General features: G+C 37.3%; 1 protein-coding gene across 1 annotated transcript in view; it reads right to left on the bottom strand.

The window, feature by feature from the left end:
• Positions 1-14,710: 14,710 nt before the first annotated feature.
• LOC116901381 (low-density lipoprotein receptor-related protein 1B-like) overlaps positions 14,711-22,331 on the bottom strand; it is a 386,468-nt gene continuing 378,847 nt past the window's right edge. The window contains exon 2 of the mRNA XM_032903248.1: positions 14,711-15,537. Coding sequence (XP_032759139.1) covers positions 15,407-15,537 — 131 coding nt within the window. The 3' untranslated portion in view covers positions 14,711-15,406. The remainder of the gene's footprint in view (positions 15,538-22,331) is intronic.

The following is a 22,331-nucleotide window of genomic DNA, read 5'->3' as shown; positions in this document are numbered from 1 at the left end:
ATGGAGATCACAATTAAAAAAAGAAACTCTAAACACTTGCTTTAAATCACAATTTTGATTTTGATTTTTTTTAAAAGAATGATTCTTTCAAAAATATCATCTACACTTAAGCACTGGTGCAGTCATGAGTTACTATATGGACAAACACAGTTATATTACCCATTTTGAGGTAGGACACAAAGTGTAAAATATATACATATTTTAACCCCTTAAAACTACTACTTATATACCCTGTGTAGTTTTGGAATTGTTCTCAGCACAAAGCCTGTTACATTTAAAGCATTTCCAAGGTGAGTTTCCTTGCTGAACAGAGCACCAAAAAGATAAGATCACAATTCTCCTGGAAATAACTATTAGATAGAAGTAAATGATTTGAAATCATTCAGTTATCAAAATTATCTTCATATAAAATTTAATATAGCCAAATATTCAATTTGGTTAAATTTACAATTTTGAAGAATACATCAAACTCTTTACAATGTATGGTTAGTTTTGAAGAAAATATGTACTTTTCTAAAATACATGTAGTTTATTTCTTAATACTACAGATTTTAAAGTCAATTATTTAGAATACATATTCTTTATATTTACTATTTATCATGCATTTATTATTTATTTATATTTATATTCATATAATAAAGTTATGACTTACAAAATAAAATCTTTAGATTTTTGGAGAATTTTTATCATTTTCTCTATGTACAATAACTGAGTTATTTTGTAAATTTCTTCTAATTACAATTAATTCAGACTGTCATTAAAGCTGTCATTAAAGCAATTGTTGATTCAGTAACTTTTATGTATTATGCACTGAGTCTATTTGAGAGAAACAAAAATGAAAAAAGGAACAAATATTAATAAAGTAAACAAAATTTAAAGTTAAAATATGATTGACAGGTATTTGAGTACAACACAAAACAAAAATAAATCAAAACAAGGACCAGAGAGATTACGCCATGGGTAAACACACTTTGTATACTCCTGACTATCTGTGTTCGATCCCTGGTTGCCATGCAATAAACGTGGTAACACACATGTGTAGGCACAATACCCGTAAGGGAAATAGATATGAGAAACAGCAAAATCACTCAGAAGATATCGCTATGGCTTGCTGGGCATATACAATGGCAGAAATGAGCAAAAGTCATCATGAAGAGAGACTCTGCCTTTATAACAATATAGAAAAGTGAGGACCCACTTTTAAAAGATTGTCTCCAGTGCACTTGTGCCGTGCTTTGCACCAGGGCTACCAGAGTAGTTAAGAACAGGAAGACAAGAAAGAGAAGTGATTCCTGTGGTCACAAAACAAGGACCAAAAGAGTTAGATAAGTGAACATGCGAGATTAGAACAGGTTTTGGTTAATGCAGAAGTTATATGACAAAAATATAAAAGTATGTATTTGAGGTATTATCCACATCTACTTTATGATCATCTGATCACTACTATTCTTTATTTCCCGTTTTGTGATGAGGACTGTAGTCAATGTAATAAGTAAGCTTTTCCCTAACATACCTACACCCTGACTTTGGCTTCACATTAACAGAAGCTTCCAGGAAGGTCCAGGGCTGAGCCGCAAGTCTTAAAATGATGATGATAAGAATTTGCCTTTGCACCAGCTTGCAATCCCACCAACAATGGAGGAGTGTTCCTCTTTCTCCACATCCTCTCCAGCATCTGTTGTATTGATCAGGGAAGTAGTGGGCAGTGATGGGTCTTATTATTATACCCATGTGGGTAAAACTCCTCGAATGGATCTTCTGTCACAAACACAAATTAAATAAAATGTCATGCAGTGGTCCTCTGCTCTCATACCTGACTGAAACCCTTGGAAAGCTCTCATCTTTGCCAAATACTAGATGAAGTCCCACTTGAGTGTGAATTTTACCAGATACATGGATGTATAACTTTCAACAAGGTTCTTTATAATTGCAGATTAATAAGCTTATTAACTACTAAGGACTTACACTGGGAATGCAGGGATAGGAATTTGAAGCTATCCCAGTATTCTTAAGAAACAGGGAACAATTTTTATATATCTTCTCTACAAACTCAATTAACATTTTAGTGAGTGTGTGATGTATGATACATGGTTGCACACTACCATCAAAATGAGGTCCCTTGAATGAAACTAAATAGACAGAGACCTCAAGAAATGGTATTTTAAACCTTTAGCCATCCCATTTTCAGCATGGAGTCAACTTTCCCAGGGTATGTTATTCCCTGGGTAGGCATTGAAGCAGAGTCTGGAGTCTTTCTGTAATATTCTTGAAAACCTCTGTCATCAACTTCATACTGAGCAGAGTAGCGTTGCATAGTTATGGGCCACAAACTTGACAATGACACCTTGGGTTAAATGTAACTTAGTGTTTATAGATCTTCCAGAGGATAAGCCTGTTACATTTTAGAATATCGACAAAGGAAAAGAACAAAAAATTGATACTCAGGCATTCTGGAAACTGCATCTGAGTTTAAATTGCTTTAAAGTAGCCAAAGAGGACATTGTATGTTAGCCAATTTTGAATAGATACAGATTTCCTGTATTAGAATATTGTCCTGAAAACTAAGTGAGGTAACAGTCCATTACTTCATATTGCTTTTTTTCCCCCTGTTGTGAATTATCTATCATGCACTCACAGAAAAAAAATTAGTAAACAGATAAAGTGCTTGCCAACTAATTCAGTGTTCTTAGATTCGTTGTGGTTGTTGTTAATTCTAAATTTAGCAATTACCCAACAAGCAGCTGAAAGATTCAGCTGCAGATATGTGCACCCAACCAATGAACAGAATCCACTGACCACTCTGGCTGAATTAGGGAAAAGCTGGAGGAAGCTAAGGAGGAGAGCAACACTCTAGGAGGACCAGCAGTCTCAATTAATCTGGACCCTGAGATCTCTTAGACACTGGATCACCAACCAGGCAGCATACACCTGAAATGAGGCCTCCAACACACATACAGCAGAGGACTCCCAGGTCTGGGTTCAGTCAGAGAAGATGCACCTAATCCTCAAGAGACTGGAGGCCCCAGGAAGTTTAGAGGTCTGATGCTTGGGTGGGGTGGAGACGTCCTCCTGGAGATAGTGGTGAGGGTGAGAATGGGGGGAAAGAGGAGGAGGTATGGGATGTGGAACAGTCAGAGGGTGGACCTGGAGGGTAATAAAATCTGGAGTGTAAAAATAAACAAAAAACAACAACAAAATAACAAAACATTTTTCCCCCAGTGGCTTTGTGAGAAATTATGCAAGACACTCAGTGCAAAGGAGTTAGAATGAAAGAAGAATAGAAGAAACAAAATGAAGACAGAAGTCCAAAGAATTTAAATACAGTAGTAGGGCAGTTTTCATCCAATATTTATCTGGAGGACAGTTACTTTATAGATGTTGTGTTTTGATTTACTCATCATCTGTATTTTCCTGAAGATTGTACCTCCTTAATTTATGGCATCTGCAAGTGTGGAACCAACCAACCCTTTGCTCAGTAATAGAAACTATAAGGAATACAGTGTATCTGGAAGAAACACCTACAAGAAACTGGCAGGCTACTCTTGAACACAGTGTGGGTAACCATGCGCTGCATAGGATCAACTTACTTATGGGCTGATTTTTAAGCCAAAGTCACTCTTGAGCATTTGAGAGTATAACCAATGGACCGTCCAGCTGCTCTCATTCCTTGAGCTTTGCATGAGCATGTTTAATTTATCAATCCATTTCATTTTGAACTTGTGACAAATTCTTCAACTGTATACATTTCTTAAACTAAAACTGTGTTAATACAAATACCACAGTAGAGATACTTTAGAATTATCAGGAATATTTGAGTGATAAGTAATGTTGTTTTTAGTCAAATCAAATCTTTTCAAAAGGCACACACACACACACACACATTAAGTCACTTTATTTTCTATATGTATGCTAATGCTATACTAAGCAAATCAGGCTAGTAGTAACATGCTAACTTTAAAAACTTCTAAGCATCATGGGACTGTGTCTAACTCACTACGCCTCAGTTATAACCAGATTCAAGTAATTACTCTCATTCTCATCAAAGAATACCGTCTTAACTACTGGCTAACCTTGGTATTTTATATATGTTAAGCATTCAATTATCCTTCAGGTTCTGTTTCTTGCTTTTATAATGATAGAATGATATACTCAGTTGTTGAACTGGTGAACACACACACACACACACACATACACACACACACACATCAATCTTTCTGCAGTATAAAAGATTAATATATACCTAAATCTAAATGGCAGACTACCCAGCTTCAAGGATAGATATTTTTTTAGTTTGGAGAACAAAGATTTTAAAAAGTATTTTTATAAATTAATTATGTTACATAGAATGTTATTCCACTGCTCTTGAAATCTATAAAGATACCTGCTCAAATAGATATACTTGTATCCATAAACACACACACACACACACACACACACACACATCTGGGGTGGAGTTGGATGACATACATTAATCATATACAATGATTGTATATGAAAATTTCAATGATGATGTGTCACATATGGTATATTTGTCTTGGAATACCATTATTATCATATAGTATAACCTTATGATTCCTCATTAGATGCAGAACAAGGCAAGGCTACATGCACAGAATCCAATAAATCCTATCAAGACTGAGAGGACTAGATTGCTTGTAACCTATAACTTTCATAACAGTAACGTTTCATGCTTAAATAGACAGAACAACTAACCAAGATTTATGTTGGGTTTTGGCATGAAACTGGAAGGTGAGTGATAAGGTTTAAGAGAGTAAAGTACAATTAGAACAGCCTCACTCCTGCCTTGTCTTACATTCTCATACTCTAAATCTACAGCTCGCAAAATTGCATCTTCTAAAACCCACAATAAAACCTCAACCCTAAGGTTGAAACCTTAAGACCCCGAATGTGACTGCCTTTGAAGTCAGGCATTCAAAGACTGATATTAAGGAAAAAGGGGAAACCCCAGTTCTATATAATCAGTGTTCCAGAGATCACAAATACACTAAATATCATGGTATTATGTAGACATTGGACAGATTGGTCAGCTATAAGCCAGAGGAATGTTTCAGAACTATGTAAACCCTTCCTATCACTTGATTTTAAAATTGTACACTTGCATCTGTGAAGATACATTCTCATTGTTTAAAAACTTCTAGCCTAAAATATTTTATTATGGTTGTCCTAGTTAAAGGTGGGGGAAATGCAATCAACTTCATAATATACATGTATATGTATATGTATATGTATATATACACACGTACTGTATTATCACAGCACTGCTAGCTTTGAGTATCAAGAAGTATCACAAGCCAATGAATATGATAGCCTTTGAGATTTACAGCAAATGACAGGCAGCAAGGACCTTGCATCAGGGTCCCCAGCCTGACATACATCACCAGTCATGTGCAATAGCACTCAGAAACCCTGTTGGTTCCAGCTGAACTCCGAGTTACAGAACTGTGGGCGCATAAACACATGCCATTGTAATCGGAGCTATGCATTTCTTCAGAACAACATAAAACTCCATTTAAAATTCCTTCAAAATGATCAGAAGTCTTATTTTTAATAAGGTGTTGTATTGTGTATATCTAATGAGATATTAATTAATATTAATTTTCTAGATTAAACTTCATATGCAGACATTGATGTTCTTATATACCCTTTCATAAATATTAGAGATTATACTATTTTCTGCTGTAATATTTGCATATTTAGAAGCAAATCACCTGATCACATTCTGGCTCTTATTAAATTACCTTTTACGTAATTTTCTAAAAGGTCCATATGGCCTACAGGAAACCTATTCAATACACTATATTTACTAGTGTTATTGTATATAAAGGAGTAGTAAAACCTGTACATATCCGAATAGAGTATGCCTCTAAAGCTGTGACTGTAGAAAGCTTGTTGCACTGACTTCTGTGTAATACAGGACTGCATAGAAGTTTAACACCACCACCGAGTCTAGATATTTTCAGTCTAGACAACTCAGTTCTTGTTCTGCCTCATGTGGAACACTGAGTTCCATATCAAGAGTTCAACCAGTTGATTCAACGTCTCCAGAGACTGATTTTTCTTCCATTTTGCTTTATCCTCTATGAAAAGGGCTGATGCCTTGTGTCACAAGCAGGGCCACTATAAATCCTATCACACCTTCATAGAGATTACTAAATAAACATTTCTTCCAAGAGAGTTTTGAAAAGAGACACAAAAGCAGGCTGTATACAAAAAAATTGATGCCATATTACTGAACATCTGCATGTGAAATGATGTTCAATTGAATGCCTAGATAAAAAAATTAAATCTTCATCATTATCAAATTTATCCCAAACATTGTTGTAACATTTAAAATTAAAATATTACATTGTATGCTATATTATATAGTAAATATTTGGGAGCGCTTTATGTAATAGTAATTCTTTCCAGAATCCTCCAGGAACAAATTTCTTTTTTCAGATTAGAAATTCATATTTGAGCAAATTTGAGCTGAGGTCTATGTAGTCTGTCAGGGTCACTTGCCTTCATCCTCTGAGTCACAGTCTCATAGTCTCTCTCAAATCTGAGAATTTTGAATTTTGCAAAGTGTAAGAGAGCTGAGCAGCTCCCTGCTCTGCAGACACTTGGGTCTCAATTCACTCTATTCACGCCCTTTTACAGATGTTAGCGCTTGTTTTTCTCTACTTCCCTGAGATCAACTGGCATTTTCAAGGTAGTTGCCATGGATGCTAACTAGTCCTATGTGGTGATGTAAAAGCAAATTACCGACATTGTTAGAATTTTGATAAAGTTGTTGTCCTTTGCAAAACATGCACTGCACATGGCAAAGGACAGTACTTTTTAAAGTCAGAGGCTCCGCATTCATCATCCAAGTCATTTCCAAATTTAGACTGAATAACTTTAGAGAACTTTAATTAGTTCTCTATCTTGGCATCAGAGATGGGAGAAGGATGAGAGGAGAGAAGAAACAAAATGTGACTGGTCTAGTAACATAGGCCCATGCCTATATCATGGCTGCTTTTGTATACTCTTCAGCCAATACCTCATAAGCACCTTTAATCATATTGACTCTCAGTAAATCGTTACTGGATGAGGTGTTTCTAGTTTGATTAATTACGTTTCCTTACTATAAGAAATATATCTGGCGTTTTTTCTTTTGCATTTAATGAAAATGTATAGCATGTCATTTCATTTGCATACTTAGTCATCTGTTATGTACACATTTAGGAGAAAAAAATGTAACATAATTTCCAGCTGTCCATGTAGAAAACCAATGCTTGCTTTTACTATGAAATTACATGCTACCCTTTTGCTTAAGCAGGTGCTGCACTCCGGATTTAACTTTAACAGATATAGATGATGGCAGATTACTGCCGGGTGTCAGCAGTGGGCATCGTTTGTGCAAGCTCTCCTGTTGAACTCTAGTGCCCCCTTCTCTTGGCATTGTAGTGACCCTGTTCTAACCTGATTGACTCTTTAAATCTAGGAAAATACATTCTATGGTAGTGTGGTTTAGAATTAAACATGGAATTTATAGAAACACACCATTAACCACATTGTGTTACAATGTAAAATCGAGAGAAGTGTCTGGACTCCTAGTCTAGCCTCATACCCAGGGCAGTGGGCCCATGAGTGACAACATGTCTGTGCATCACTTTGATATTTTATTTCATTTTTTCTCTGTCCGTGATGTTAACATCACTACTGTTTTTCAGGCTTTGGCTGCAACAAAAATTGTAAGAGAAATATTTAATATTAGTCATTACTTTTCTAGCTATTATTCAGTCAGAGGTGTTCGGAAATGTTTGTCTCTTTTCCTCTTGGTTCCTGAGAACTGAGGAAGATTTGTGTCTAATGAGATAGTCTCCCAACTTATATATCTGACCCCTCAAGATCGAAGAGAGGTTAGTGGGGCCGTAATCACGAAGGGTCTTCCCAGGTGAAGGAGAGAAACTGTGAACTGTGAACAGCTATGTCACAACCTACATTAATTGATTCAGTGCCTCCCAGAGCAAACTCATTTTCACATGGAATTTTTTTTTCTTTTGTGAATGGTTTCTGCCATTTCCCAATCAGGAAATCTAACGTTAGAAAGTTTTTAAGAAAAAAATAAAAACCAATTCAAAGTCTGTTATATTGCTTCGAGCTGAAGGGGCTCGATAGGACCATTAGCAGGGTAACGGAAGTCCTTGCTCCACTGTCTAGGCACAGAGTTTGTATCCCATTCTTAGGTGTGATGATGGAAGAGAAGGGGAGAATGGCATCATCGTTAAAAATAACCTCTTAGCATACAACATCCTTTAGAGCATCATTTAGCAAAATGTGTCATTTGCACTTTTGAGTGAAAGTCAAATGTAAATTTTATGCTCTGACTATAAAGAATAGGAGATCTTATGGGAATAAATGTACTCACACACCAAAGGTAAGAAGGCTTCATCCTCCTCCCCCACCCCCGTGCCCCCACAAACGCAGGATTAGCTGTGGCTAAGTGATGATTCTCTAAGTTTCTAGGAATTCTCCTAGATCTGCTTCAGTTTTGTCCCTGCAGAGCCAGTCAAGGCTTGTGTTTACTGTACATCATCCTTTAAGCTGAGGAGATTTTAGCTGCAGAGTCTCTGGAAAGCATGTGTTTTATTCTGCCCTTTTCTCTTTTTTGCCCAGTTGAGCTGTCATTCTTGCAGTGTCCGTGTTCTGGCTAAGGACCGCTACCCCTTTGTAGTCTGGGTCCAGCAATCTCGGATCAGAGGACCCAAGAGCAGCAACAGAGAGCTCAAGGTGTGCTTTTGGGTCATTCCTTAACTGAATCTGCATTGTGAGCTGTAGGACAGCCAGTTCTGTCACCTCTGCCTCCAATCAACCTTTCTTAGAGTCGCTGAAACACTTTTAGAGACACTGTTATCGCATAGTGGTACAGAGGGAGAGGAGAAATCTCAGTCTTTCCTGGTCCGCGTGGCGCTAGGAAGATGAGCCAATATTAGACAAGCCGCTTTAATTCACAATGCTTTCTCACCTTCCCATCACCCCCTCATATCCACTCTTTAGTGGGTGTTTTTTATTATTAAAGAGGGGTCAATGCTTTTGGCCTTTCTACTGCTAAGGAGACGAGCCTCGGAATAAAATGAACAAAACAGAAAGAATTGAAAGAGACATAAACTGTCCCCTTGGGTCTCATCTGCCTTCTCTTTAATCTGTAAGATCATTTCTGCTTCTCTACCTAACGAAAAGCTTAGCTCTGAGGCTCCCATAGATGAGCTCATTCCAAAGTGACCTCTAAATCAGGATTACTTAGGAACGAGGACCACACTTTCATCCCCATTAGTTCCTGTAGCCTACTTTTGGTGCCTTATTCTACCGTATGTTTTAAAGGGCAGTATCTGTTTGCTAATAGCTTCCCAGATGAATCCCAATTTATTTCTCTGACCTGTATCAGAGAAAGAAAGTTATAAGGAAATTATCAAAAGGAATTCTATCTTGTATCACAGGGGCAAAGCCCATGTATGAAATATAAAAGCTTGATTAACGTCTCACTATCTTAAAAAAAAGTTAAGATCTCACAACAGAAACACAATAGAAAAGATGGTCACTTCATGCAGAGTCACATCTAACTCAATGACTTACAGACATTTCCATTTCTCAGAAATGTTTCTATGCCTAGGACCCTGGAGACTTGTTATTTTTTACTACATTGTTCAATTAGATAAGATCACTCCCGAAACCCCGAGAAACAGCTGTATTGCGATGACTTTCCATGATCTTCAGGTGATATTTCACTTTAAAGTTAGGTGGCCTGAGGGGTCTTCTTAGGAACCGAATCTTTCTTCACTTCAGTATTTTGGGGAAAATGGGCATTTTCAAAGAAACACAAGCTCTGCCTTCCCTTCTAATCAGTCTATGTGTGGAGCTACAAGACAGACCAGACAGACCAGAAGCTCAGTGTCTTTACTTTCACTAGACCAAATGACAAGGTCAGCATTGCAGGACAGTAGCACAAGCTTGTAGTATTTTGCACTGATAACTGTTTAACTCCAGACAAATGCTCAGCACAGTGAGTTTTTAAGTAATAACTAAGAAAGTTACCAGCTCCAGAAAAATCTCTCCAGCAACGTTTTCCTAATATATAAACATTGTTAATTTAGCTATAAACACTGTTTCAAGTCAACTCAGATGATTTTATAATAGCCTCTTTCTGGACATAGCCTTATATGTAAAGCTGATTTTTCAATTAAGTGTTCAGTAAATATGGAAGTCTTTCTGATGGAGAAGTAAAGTTCTATCAAAAACTTACAAAGGAAAGTGCTCCCCAGTTCTTAGAACCTGGAAAGCAGGTGGGTTGGAAGGCACAGAGGACACATTGCTGCTTTATATGTAGCACTTCAGTGTGAAACACTATCATTTCCAGAATGGGAAAAGTGCAAGCTAGCTGCAGAAAGGCAAACATATTTATAAATAACTGAGCTTTTGAGCTGTGCCTGGGACTGCAATTCAAACACAGTGCACACCATCTCACATACAGAGTGAAGAAAAGAGGTACAGAGAGTAGACAGTGTTGCACATGCCGCCCAAGGGGCTTCGCTACTCAGTTCCTTTCCTTTTTCTTTTCTCCTTTATGATATTTAGTGTTGTCAACTTAACAGAATCTAGATGTTACTGGAAGTTGAAACTCTGGAAATGATTGTGGAGATTATCTTCATATATATATATATATATATATATATATATATATATATATCACAATGAGTTTGTTGGCATGGTCACAAAGACCAGAGGAGTGTGTCAGATATCTTGGAGTCACAGTTAACATTTGTGACCATTTTGAGCTACTATGTGGCTGCTAAGAATTGAACCTGTGTCCTTTTCAAGAGCAGCAAGTGCTTTTAACCACCTATTAATCTTTTCCACCCTGTAAGGGATATTATCTTGTTTAGATTGCTTGAGAGGGAAAGATCTACCAAGAGTGGATGGCATCATTCTGTGCCTGATATCCTAACAACATAGGTGGAGAAACGGAAATTTGTCTCGAGTATTTTGTTATAATGAGAAAAAGGAACTTCGACAATTATCTTCATTTCACATTTCACCTTGAAAATAGCGTTTGCTGGGAACATTTGTTACCTATGCCTCTCATGTTCAGGGTAGGCACAGGACTTCCAAGCAGAAACCTATTGTGTTTAATTCCAATAAAAGCTCTTCTTCGTTCGACAGAATGAGTGAGCAGTCATTTGCCTGTTTGCTTCCCTTTCTCTCTCTCCTTTGTGCCTGAAATGGAACTGTCTGCTAGAGAAGATGGAGCGGCCAGCCTGCACGTGTAAGAGTGACAACCACAAGCCAAGCATGGCCGAACACAAAGATCATGCAACCCAGTCCATCCTGGAGCAGTCGCGTTGATTTCAAGTTGTCCACAGCTGTCCATCTATGTATTTTTCTTTAACTTGAGCAAAGGAAGCTGTTACGTAAAGGAAGCCGTATGTGCTCAAATGAAGCCCTCACCAACAGCTTTGTACATGTGGAAGGCATGCAGAGACCATTATTCAGGCTGGTACCACAAGGTCATACACAGGGCTATGCAATATTCAATGGCTACATGGGTGTGAGTTACTCCCATACCAACCCCATACCTAGGCACACCCAGAGCTGCATGTGCAACCATGCACCCAGTATATTTCAGCCATTATACTGCAACTCTGATAGGGCAAGACTATAACTTGCTAGCCCAATCTGATCTGTGACCTACTTTATTATTTTATGTGTATTTTTCACTTTTGCTTTTATTAATATTAAAAGCCGGCAGATAGCTTAAAAATCCAGACAAACACACTAACATTAAAGAGGACACTAGACACTAGAGAGCTAGTGAGCCTCTGAAAATTAAACCAATGACTACTGGAGTCCTTTACATAAAAGCCTTACTTACCCTACACAGGAACAAAACAAACCCAATGCACAAAATGTCACATCTATCCAGGCTGCAAGATCTACATGTGAAAAGGCCATTTTTTTTGCTCCAGTCTGTTGTTCACTAAAATGTCATTATAAAATATATGATCTATAATCAAGAAACTTTTAAGTGACTTTCTGAGTGTTAATATAGCAGAAGGAAGGAAGGAAGGAAGGAAGGAAGGAAGGAAGGAAGGAAGGAAAAAAGGAAGGACTAGTAGCATAGTTAATATCTCCCTAGCTGAAAGAAGAGAGTTCAAATATAATAATTTCAAATTCCCAGAAAATATCACACACCAGCTGGAGTTGATTGTTAAAAAGGAGGAATCATTAAGCACTGAATAGAATCATTCTGGAAGGAATTCAGATTTGAATACCTCAGAAGAAAGTACCTTTCGATAAGGCTTGTTTGCCACAGATGGTACCATGTTTGTATTTCACCAGGAAGCCTCTGTCATATTTACTATCATTCTAGATGCATACTACAACTAACGTGAAAGGAAAGCTGTGAGTATAAATGAATAGTTTCCTGGCTTCGCATTTTCTCAACCATATAGGAACTAAAGTTTGTTCTAACCATTGCTTACATACTTGATGACACATTTCAAATGACACTGAGAAATAATTCCATCTCCGTGATGAAGAATTATTTCTCATATCTAACATAAATGTTAAATATTATTTAAAATTACTTAGTATTAGATAACTATTTCCTCTATGAAGTTCAGCAATTGGCAAATTGAATTCACTTAAACTTTCTGTGTCTAGAGCTAGTAGTCAAATTTAAGTTCTACCAGAGGAATATGAGAAAATAATCCCTGAGAAAACAAGGAGAGGAGGAGAGTACGGGCTCATTTAAATTCTGACCTCTTTACTTCTTGATTTGATTAACTTTCTGTTTTAATTGTGCACTTGTTTTTTTTTAAAGCATTCTATTCACTAGAGTTTGTAGGGTGGCTTCTTCTTCCTCCCAAGAATGTCTGTTTCTTATTTTTCACTTTTATGATAAATTTAGATTGAATCGCCCACTCTTTTCTTTGTTAAGGCTAAGTATATTTTAAAAAATACATACATTGCACAATACATTTTCATTTAATATTTTGTGAGCAATGTGTTTGGTAATCTAATCAAAAATGATAGCATGTCTCTGTACACATAACAAAATTAGAATTCCTAAAAGTCAATCTTCAAGAATTTCCGTTCTGAGTGTTTATCTGTTATACCAATTGCTTACAGTAATGCAATTATAACACTGTAAAATTATTTTATGGATAGCAGGGATATTTCACAGGAATTTCATAACGCACTATGTGAAGCACTGTGCTCCATGAGAAGAGCTAGTTTAAGAATTCCAAATTGCAAATGTCCGATTTTTCATGTTTTTTTTTTTTCTTCTCTGAATTTTCAGTAGTTTACTGAGGTCATTTATTTGGTATGGATACTAAAATAGGTTGGGTCAGTGTAAATTTCATGTTCCTGTATTATATGTGTAGAGAGAATAACCACTATTTCTTCACTTCTTTAGGACAGTCTTCAATTACAAAGCTTTAATTCCTTTCTAGAACACAAAATCTCTCCTGTCTGACTCTTTTCCTGACCTGTCTCATCGCTTTTCTTTTGTCCTAAATCTTTGTGTGTGTTATATACATTGTGTTAGGATATCATGTACTTCCTGTGTATGGAATCCACATTACATCAACATCCATACCATCTCCAAGTAACATAATTTGTAAGAAGATTAAGACAGAATATAAGATTCAGTAAACTGAACACAGACTTTTGCTCTGAAATCATTATGGAATTTCTTCCTTGTAGAGAAGAGCATGAGAATTCCAGGTGGAAGTTGAAGAAAAAAGGTCTAAATCTTAAAGCTGGTTATATTTCTGAAACATGACCCTACTATTGACAGAGAGAAAGCATTAATTCCTACTGATTTCCCATATGATCTTAACATCTGCACCCATATAATATTGACATTTTCTCCCTTTATATACAATTTAATTAGTACATAATTCATACAGTGTGTATGCTCATTGAATTATGAATTATATGGTTTCACGATTGTAAATACATGTAAAGCTATAGAGTGATCATCCAAGTCCTTAAACCGTGTCTACCTTGTTCCAAAGACCACATATATATCAGCATTCCTCATTTCTAACAATTTTGTATCCTTTCAGTATGGACTTGTCTATTCAGGGTCTTTCAATGAATGATGCTTAAATGCATGTTTTTATGGCTAGTGTGTTCTCATTTGTGTAATATTTTTCAAAGTTATCTCTTTTGCAGCAAGGGCGAGTAATTTATTCTTTCCTACTGACAAGTAATATATTTTTGAGGAGTAGCAATATTTTTTCACGAATTACAACGTTCTTATTTTCTTAAATCTATCACACCCAGAATATGTTCTATATTTTATGAAAATATCAATGGAAAATGTATAATTATATATACAATTTGTAAAAACTATACATTTATTAAATAACTTCAACCTCTTCATGTGGAAGAAGGGTTTAAAGATGAGCAACTTGAATACACACATTCAAGTTCACCCATGCTGAAAAACTTTAATAGGACTTGCAATCATAAAGAATATTAATGAGCACTGATTTCATTTTAATGGCAAGATTTTAATAACTAATGTATTAGTTCTATCTGCAAAACGAGGAAGCACATAGATAAAAACATAAAAGGAAGCCAATAAAGATTATCACCATAATATCTTATCAACTAAAGTGATGGGTTACTTTCTTCTTTGACGCTACAGAACTGTCTTGGAGATAATATTGATAAGCTGGCAGATCTGGTCACAGAGGACCACAGACTGATGATGCAGGCCTAGAGAGGGTGATATGGAAATTGGTGCCTGGTGGTCATTCTGTCACACTCACACAGTTATTCATACTTTAGTTACAGTGGCATGTAAAGTATGAGCAAATCCTCAGGGAAGTTAATGTAGCTATAGTCCAACTGGGATTAGAGCCCACAGACTCCATGGGCACCGAATTCTCCTTTTATGAAGGTTAAGACCCTCACCGAGAAAATTCTAAAGACATTATGTTCTGCAATCTGCAAAGATCTAAGGGTTAATATAAATGATGTGTGAGCTAGGATTTGATTTTCTTAATGATCCTTTTTATCTGAAAACCTGTGCTAGTCCAACTGGAAGAAAGACCTGTGTTGCTATACTTTACTTCTGTTTCTGTTCAAATAGAGTTCCTAATACCAGCCCAAGTACAGTGCAAGCATTAACATTGCATTCTTTCCCCTTTCTAAGTTACTTCACATGCTACAACTGCACTTCACTCTCCTTCACATGCCCACTTTAAAGAAATCAGAAACAAAAGGTTTCACATTTCTCCGGTTATGTTTAAAAGGGAATAAAAATAGAATCAACCAGAACACCAGTTATATGTGAAAGCAATTGACATTTGGTTTCACACGGAGGCAAATCCAAAGGCAAAGAGCCTTTTTACTCACAGGTATCTAAAGACTCATCTGACTGGTCAGGGCAGTCAGGGTCCCCATCGCACAGCCAACTCTGGGAGACACAAGTCACATGGTCATGGCAAAGAAATTCACCAGGATCACACAGATGCTGATCTGCAAAGAAAAAAATATTTTGAAATAAAACGTGAGTGGTCTGAGCATGAACGGACAACGGGATATGAGAGGTGCATTACATAACAGCATCACCACGGCATTGTCGGTGCGTCAGCAATGCAACAGCAAGCATTTCCTTAAAGTTTAGATCGCTGGTTCACGCACACAGCTTTGACAGGTTTCACTCCACTGTAGGCTCCCACAGTCTGTTCTGAAAAGAATTTGGAACTCTGTTTGTGTTTATGGCTACATGTTTGGTCACATCAAATATGATGTAGCTTGGTAGGCTCGGATCCATCAAGGCTAAAGCCACTGTGTGGAAAATTCAGCTCCATCTTTGCTCCAAACAGGGAACAGTTCAGTGTTCTGTTAATACTGCTATTAAACTTTATTCTTCTTAAGCATCTATCCTGATATGATACAACATGGGACTATGACTGAGATATCGGTATTACAGCACTGCCATTCTGCTTTTAAACCTGACTGCCAACCAGGCGGCCTCTGTTAGTAGATCACAAAGCTTTCTTCCATCCTATTTCGACCTGAGTTTTGAAGTAGTTTATGAATAAAAATATGTTATTTTCCTCTGAACGTTTTTACTGTGGGGTGTTGTCAATCTCCGCTAAACTTAGTAAATTTAGTGAAGATGGATTCTTCTTGATATGTTTATTTCTGACTTATGGTTCTACCTGCGAAAATTCTCTGCTTTAACATGCACGAATTAAGAACGTTTTCTACAGAGGATGCGAGTCATAAAGTAACATGGTTTAGGTAACATGGATTCATTTCAATCTCATTTTTACTTTCGTTTCATAGCACTATGCAAGCTACAGCTCCACCTGATCACCTTATAATCAGTATTACATTAGATTAAATGAGCTATACTCGGTTTTTTTCCTACCATACTTTATATTTTCTTGTTTCTCCAGCAGTATAACTCTCAGTAAATTTATTGCAAACAGATATAAACCCACATCCTTAATGAACAAATGCTAAATTTTAACTTCTTTTCCATTTTCATACTGTTAATAGTGTTTAAGAACTCACATTGTACTCTGTCACATTTACCAAATTCATCAACAGTACCTATATTACCACCCTCATGGTTTTGTGATAAATTTACTTGAACACAACAGTTTGGCCATAGGTTTTATGCTACAGGGTAATAAATGTAAAAATCCATATTTTTTTCTGAAGGGGTCTGATGGAACACTTGTGTACTCATATAAAAATTTTAATTAACAAATAAAAGTAGAAAGATGAAGCCAAGTGTACAGATAGCTGAGAGTTAACAGCACATAGCCTAGGTATAGAAGAGGAATCGACCTAGGGGATGTATTCCTACAATGAAACACCAAAAAAAGCAAAGGAAAGGGTTTCTTTGTATTATACATCTACACTGTAGTCTGTCATAGAAGGAAGCCAGGACAGAAACTCAAACAGAAATAGAAGAAACCTTAAGGCAGGAACGACCAAGCCTTGCATACTGACTTGTTCCTCAGGACTTGCTCAGCCTGTTTCTTATAGAACTATGGACCACAAAATGAGGGATGAACTCATTTTTCAATAGGCTGGGCTCTTCTCCATCAATCATTAATTAAGAAAACGTGCTACAAGCTTGTCTAAACTCTAATAATTTGGAGGCGTTTTCTCAATTGAAGTTCCCGTGCCTCGGATGACTTTAGTTTGTGTCAAGTTGGCATAAAATTAGCCAGTACCAGAACCTAATGTCTGCAAGGGCATGTGTTTGCTCCCACACATCTTTCTTCACTCAAACATTAGGCAGACAGACAGACAGACAGAAAGATAGAACCCCCTACACATACACAGTCATTGAACAATAAAATTTAAACAGTGTCTTAAAGGAGAGTAGTTGGCGCTTTATTCCGAATTTTAGTGGATGCACATTAAATGATAGTCAAGTTAGATTTGTACTCTTTCACTCAAATCTGGTATTTATAAATATGTTTACATGTTGTAGGGGTAAGACTTAAATTTGACTTCAGGCAGTGACTCTGAATGTTAATTCAGAGTTTGTTTAGGAAAAAATATAGGATTTAATTCAAAACTGTATGCTTAAATATGATTTATTTTAAAATAATCTAAATGTGAATAACTGCAAATTTCTAAGAAAGTCTCAACAATACTGCAGTGGGTAACAAGTTATTAACCCTGTTTACTCCGTAAAATCCATAATGGATGGTTTGCAGGTCGGTAACTACTGTATTAGGTTAAGATGAAAAATTTCTCTTTATTCTTCCCAAACTGCAAACAATTTTTATAGAGTTGAAGATAAAAGCTTAGAGCCTACCAAAGGTCTTTAAATAGTTGTATATAGCCTATGACTAACTCAACACAATAACTTTTTGTTATGAGTATAAAGAAGTGTGGAGGAGCATGGACAACTGTTTCTGTCACTGGAATAGAGCATCTCACAAGAAATGGTCAGAGGATGAGCTGGGTCAGCCTGGTTCCTGTGGAGAGAATTTTAAAACTACACGAAGCACTGAATAAAGATTAATCAGAGACATTTCATGTAGCTTTCTGTTCAGAGACTCTTGCAATTGTCTAGAGAAGAAGCCAGGATAATGTAGCTAAAATGTAGTGGGAACTTAGGCAAATATTCTGCTGGAAGTCATAAGTATAAGAATTAAGGATTTATAACTATTTCAAATGCTTTACATGATCTCATGTATGTCAACATGGAAATTGATGATCTGATGGTTTCATTTTTATTACTGTTTTTTATTTCTTTCCTTCTTTTGTTCTTTTTTGTTTGTTTTCAAAAGAGTGTTTTGTTTTGTTTTCTTTATTGACTTTACTGTCTTGCCACTCACTATATAGGGAAAGGTGGCCTTGACATCAGAGATCATCACATGCACTTATTTAAAAGTCCAGGGTCAACTATCTAGGAATGGTACTGATCACAGTGAGCTGGGCCCTACAAAATCAAATAGTAATTAAAAAATGCCCCAGAGACAAGCTCACAGGCCAATATGTTGTTATCAATTCTTTAATTGGTGTTTCTTGTTCCCAGATAACTCAATCTTCCTTCCAAGTTGACAGATGAAACTATGACAGACTTCATATCTTAATTTATTCTATGCACTTAGGGAAAAGGAAAACAAAAATTATATAAAGAACTAAAACCCAGAATTACCTGCCATTATGCAGTGTCAATTATATTTTTGTGCAGTGATAAAACAAAACAGAGAGAAATAAGTTAACTGTACTTATGAGGTATAACTTCTTAAGGAAACAGTAAAAATTAAGAGGTGGGAATCTGTATTGGAGACTATTTTTTCTTTTTTTATAATTTCATATGCTCACATTTATTTATTTTTTATTTATTCCCTTTACCTACCACTCACTGCCCCTTTCCTGGTCCACCCTCCTATGATCCTTTCTCTGCTCACATTCCCCTTCTCCTCTGAGTGGGTGGAGGGTTCTGTATATTCCCAACCCTGGCACTTCAAGTCTCTTTGAGGCTAGGTGCTTCCTCTTGCATTGAGGACAGACAAGGCAGCCCAGGTTAAAGAAGATATCCTACAGCCTTTGGGATAGCCCCTACTCCAGTTACTTGGGACCCACATAAAGACCAAGTTGCATATCTGCTACACATGTGTGGAGAGTCCCAGGTTAAGCCTGTGTATGCTCTTTGGTTGGTGGTTCCCTCTCTGAGAGCCCCAAGGATCGAGTTTATGATGGTAAGGAAGATGTGACAGGAGTGTGACCAGATGAGACTAGAAACTTTTAAAGACTGAAGGAGTTGAAAGGGGAAGAACAACAATATCAACGAACCAGACCCCACCAGAACTCCTAGGGACTAAACCACCAACCAAAGAGTACACATGGAGTGATCCATGGCTCCAGTCACATATGTAGCAGAGGATGGCATTGTCCAGCATCAATAGGAGCAAAAGCCCTCAGTTCTGTCAAGACTCATTTCTCCAGTGTAGGAGAATTCCAGGGTGTTGAGGTGGGAGTAGGGTGGGTGGAAGTGGGAGAATCCTCATAGAAGCAGGGAGGAGAGAGGAGAGGTAATGGGAGAGGGGGAAAGGGGATAACATTTGAAATGTAAATACATAAAATATCCAAGTAAGTTTTTTTAAAAAAGAAAAAAAATTGAGCTTGACATTCTTTTGAATAAAAGACAGTGTGTTAAAGATGGCAGACTAAGAAAAAAATAGTAAATAAATTGAAGGAATAATAAGATCAGGATGATAAAGAAAAGGACAAAATAGGAAGAAACAAAGTGGAACTATAAGGATTGTGGAGCAGATATGAAGCCTAGCATTTTCCCTAAGAGAACTGAGGTGAGTGGAGAAGTTGGAGCAGAATGTTGGCCTATATATAAACCCAGATTTTCTAAGGGATCCCTGGTTGTTGCCATGAAAATTAACTGCAAAGGGAAAGGAAATAAAGGAGATGTGGAAGATCAGTGAGGTGATTGAATAGATGCACACATTGATGGAACAAATTCGAACACATTTTATGAGGAAGCAAAAAGAACTTCACCATCTCCTTTTCTTCACTAAGTGTCAGAATTATAAAAAGAGTCTGGTATATTTGGGAGACATCCAAAAAGGAATATACATGAATGGTAAAATATTTAATTATAAATTTTAGAAGATATGATCAAAATTTGAATCCTAAAAATTGTAAGGTAAGAAAGTTGGAAGTCGATTCATTAGGAGATGTGAAGATGAAGGGAGGAAGGAATAGATTTTCAACCGTAGTATCTGAGATTCAATAAGCAGTTAGACAGAGGTTGTAGAGCCGCATGTGACCTGCAAAAGTACCCAGTGATATGGATGTGCACACATGCACATGAGTCACACACTCACACATACAATTACAATAACAAGAAGAATACCTTTACATTGCTTTCATTTGGGGGACCGTTGTATGTCTTCAGAAAATGACATTTAAATGGTTTCTATGGTTTATCAGCTTGTTTTCAACCGTGTATTTTAAGTTCAGTTGCATAAGCACTGAATACAATCTCAAGATTATTTTTCTCTTCAGGATTTTGAGGTAATTATTTTCTGAGAGGCCCAATAAGCAGCTGACTGGACAGAATCCAGGGACCCCTGGGGTTGAATAGGGAAAGGCTACAAGAAGCTGTGGAAGAGGGCAGGATGGGAAGACCAGCAGTCTCAACTAACCTAGACCTCCAAGATCTCTCAGACACTGAGCCACCAACCAGGCAGCATACACCAGCTGATATGAGGTCCCTGACATATATATAGCAGAGGACTGTCTGGTCTAGCCTCAGTGAGAGAAGATTCACCTAAACCTGGAGAGACTTGAGGCCCAAAGGAGTGGAGGGCAGGGGTTAGGGTGGGGACATCCTCTTGGAGTTGGGGGAGAAGGAATAGGATGAGGAAATGTGGGAAGGTGGACCATAGGGGAATAACAACTAGAAAGTAAAAAAAAAATTAAAAGTATATATATATATATATATATATATATATTCTGTATATATATGTATATATTCTGATTTAAGATAGATTTATTTATTCATTTATTTATTTATTTATCATTCATTCATTTACATTCCAAGTGTGGTCCTCGTCCTGTTATCCCTCACCCCTGTGCATCAAGTCTCTGCAGGGTTAGAGGCATCCTCTCCCACTGAGGACAAACATGACAACCCTCTGCTACAAAAGTGCTGGGGCTCTTAGACCAGCACATGTATGCTCTTTGGTTGGTGGCTCTGACTCTGGGAGCTCCGTGGAGTCCATGTTAGGTCATCTTGTAGAGTTGTCACCTCCGCAATGGCCTTCTTTTCTTTTTCTTTCTTTTTTTTTTTTATTAACTTGAGTATTTCTTATATACATTTCGAGTGTTATTTCCTTTCCCGGTTTCAGGCAAACATCCCCTCCCCTCCCTTCTTTATGGGTGTTCCCCTCCCCACCCTCCCCTATTGCCGCCTCCCCGAACAATCTAGTTCACTGGGGTTCAGTCTTAGCAGGACCCAGGGCTTCCCCTTCCACTGGTGCTCTTACTAGGATATTCATTGCTACCTATGAGGTCAGAGTCCAGGGTCAGTCCATGTATAGTCTTTAGGTAGTGGCTTAGTCCTTGGAAGCTCTGGTTGCTTGGCATTGTTGTACATATGGGGTCTCGAGCCCCTTCAAGCTCTTCCAGTTCTTTCTCTGATTCCTTCAACAGGGGTCCTATTCTCAAATCAGTGGTTTGCTGCTGGCATACGCCTCTGTGTTTGCTGTATTCTGGCTGTGTCTCTCGGGAGAGATCTACATCTGGCTCCTATCGGCCTGCACTTCTTTGCTTCATCCATCTTGTCTAATTGGATGGCTGTATATGCATGGGCCACATGTGGGGCAGGCTCTGAATGGGTGTTCCTTCTGTGTCTGTTTTAATCTTTGCCTCTCTATTCCCTGCCAAGGGTATTCTTGTTCCCCTTTTAAAGAAGGAGTGTAATGGCCTTCTATATTTCTCCTAACTCTTCCATAGTGGTCCCGGACCTCTGTCCAATGTTTGGAACTGGAGTAACGACTCAGCAGTTAAGAGCACTAGCTGCTCTTCCAGAAGTTCTATGTTCAATTTCCGGTCACCATGTGGTTCATTATAGATGGCTTACAATCATCTAGAATCAGATCTAATGCACTTTTTGGGCTTGGAGGTATATATGCAGATAGAACATGGATAGATATAAATAAATATTAAAAGAATTACTGAAATGTGAACTTTCTACTCATAAGACTTAAATGTTTCACCGAGACTTGTGAGATAATCTGTTGTGTATAACATAGCCTCTTTATTGTAGA

Source organism: Rattus rattus, chromosome 5, assembly GCF_011064425.1.
Source record: "Rattus rattus isolate New Zealand chromosome 5, Rrattus_CSIRO_v1, whole genome shotgun sequence".
Taxonomy (NCBI): Eukaryota; Metazoa; Chordata; class Mammalia; order Rodentia; family Muridae; genus Rattus; species Rattus rattus.
This window is presented reverse-complemented; position numbering and strand designations above follow the sequence as displayed.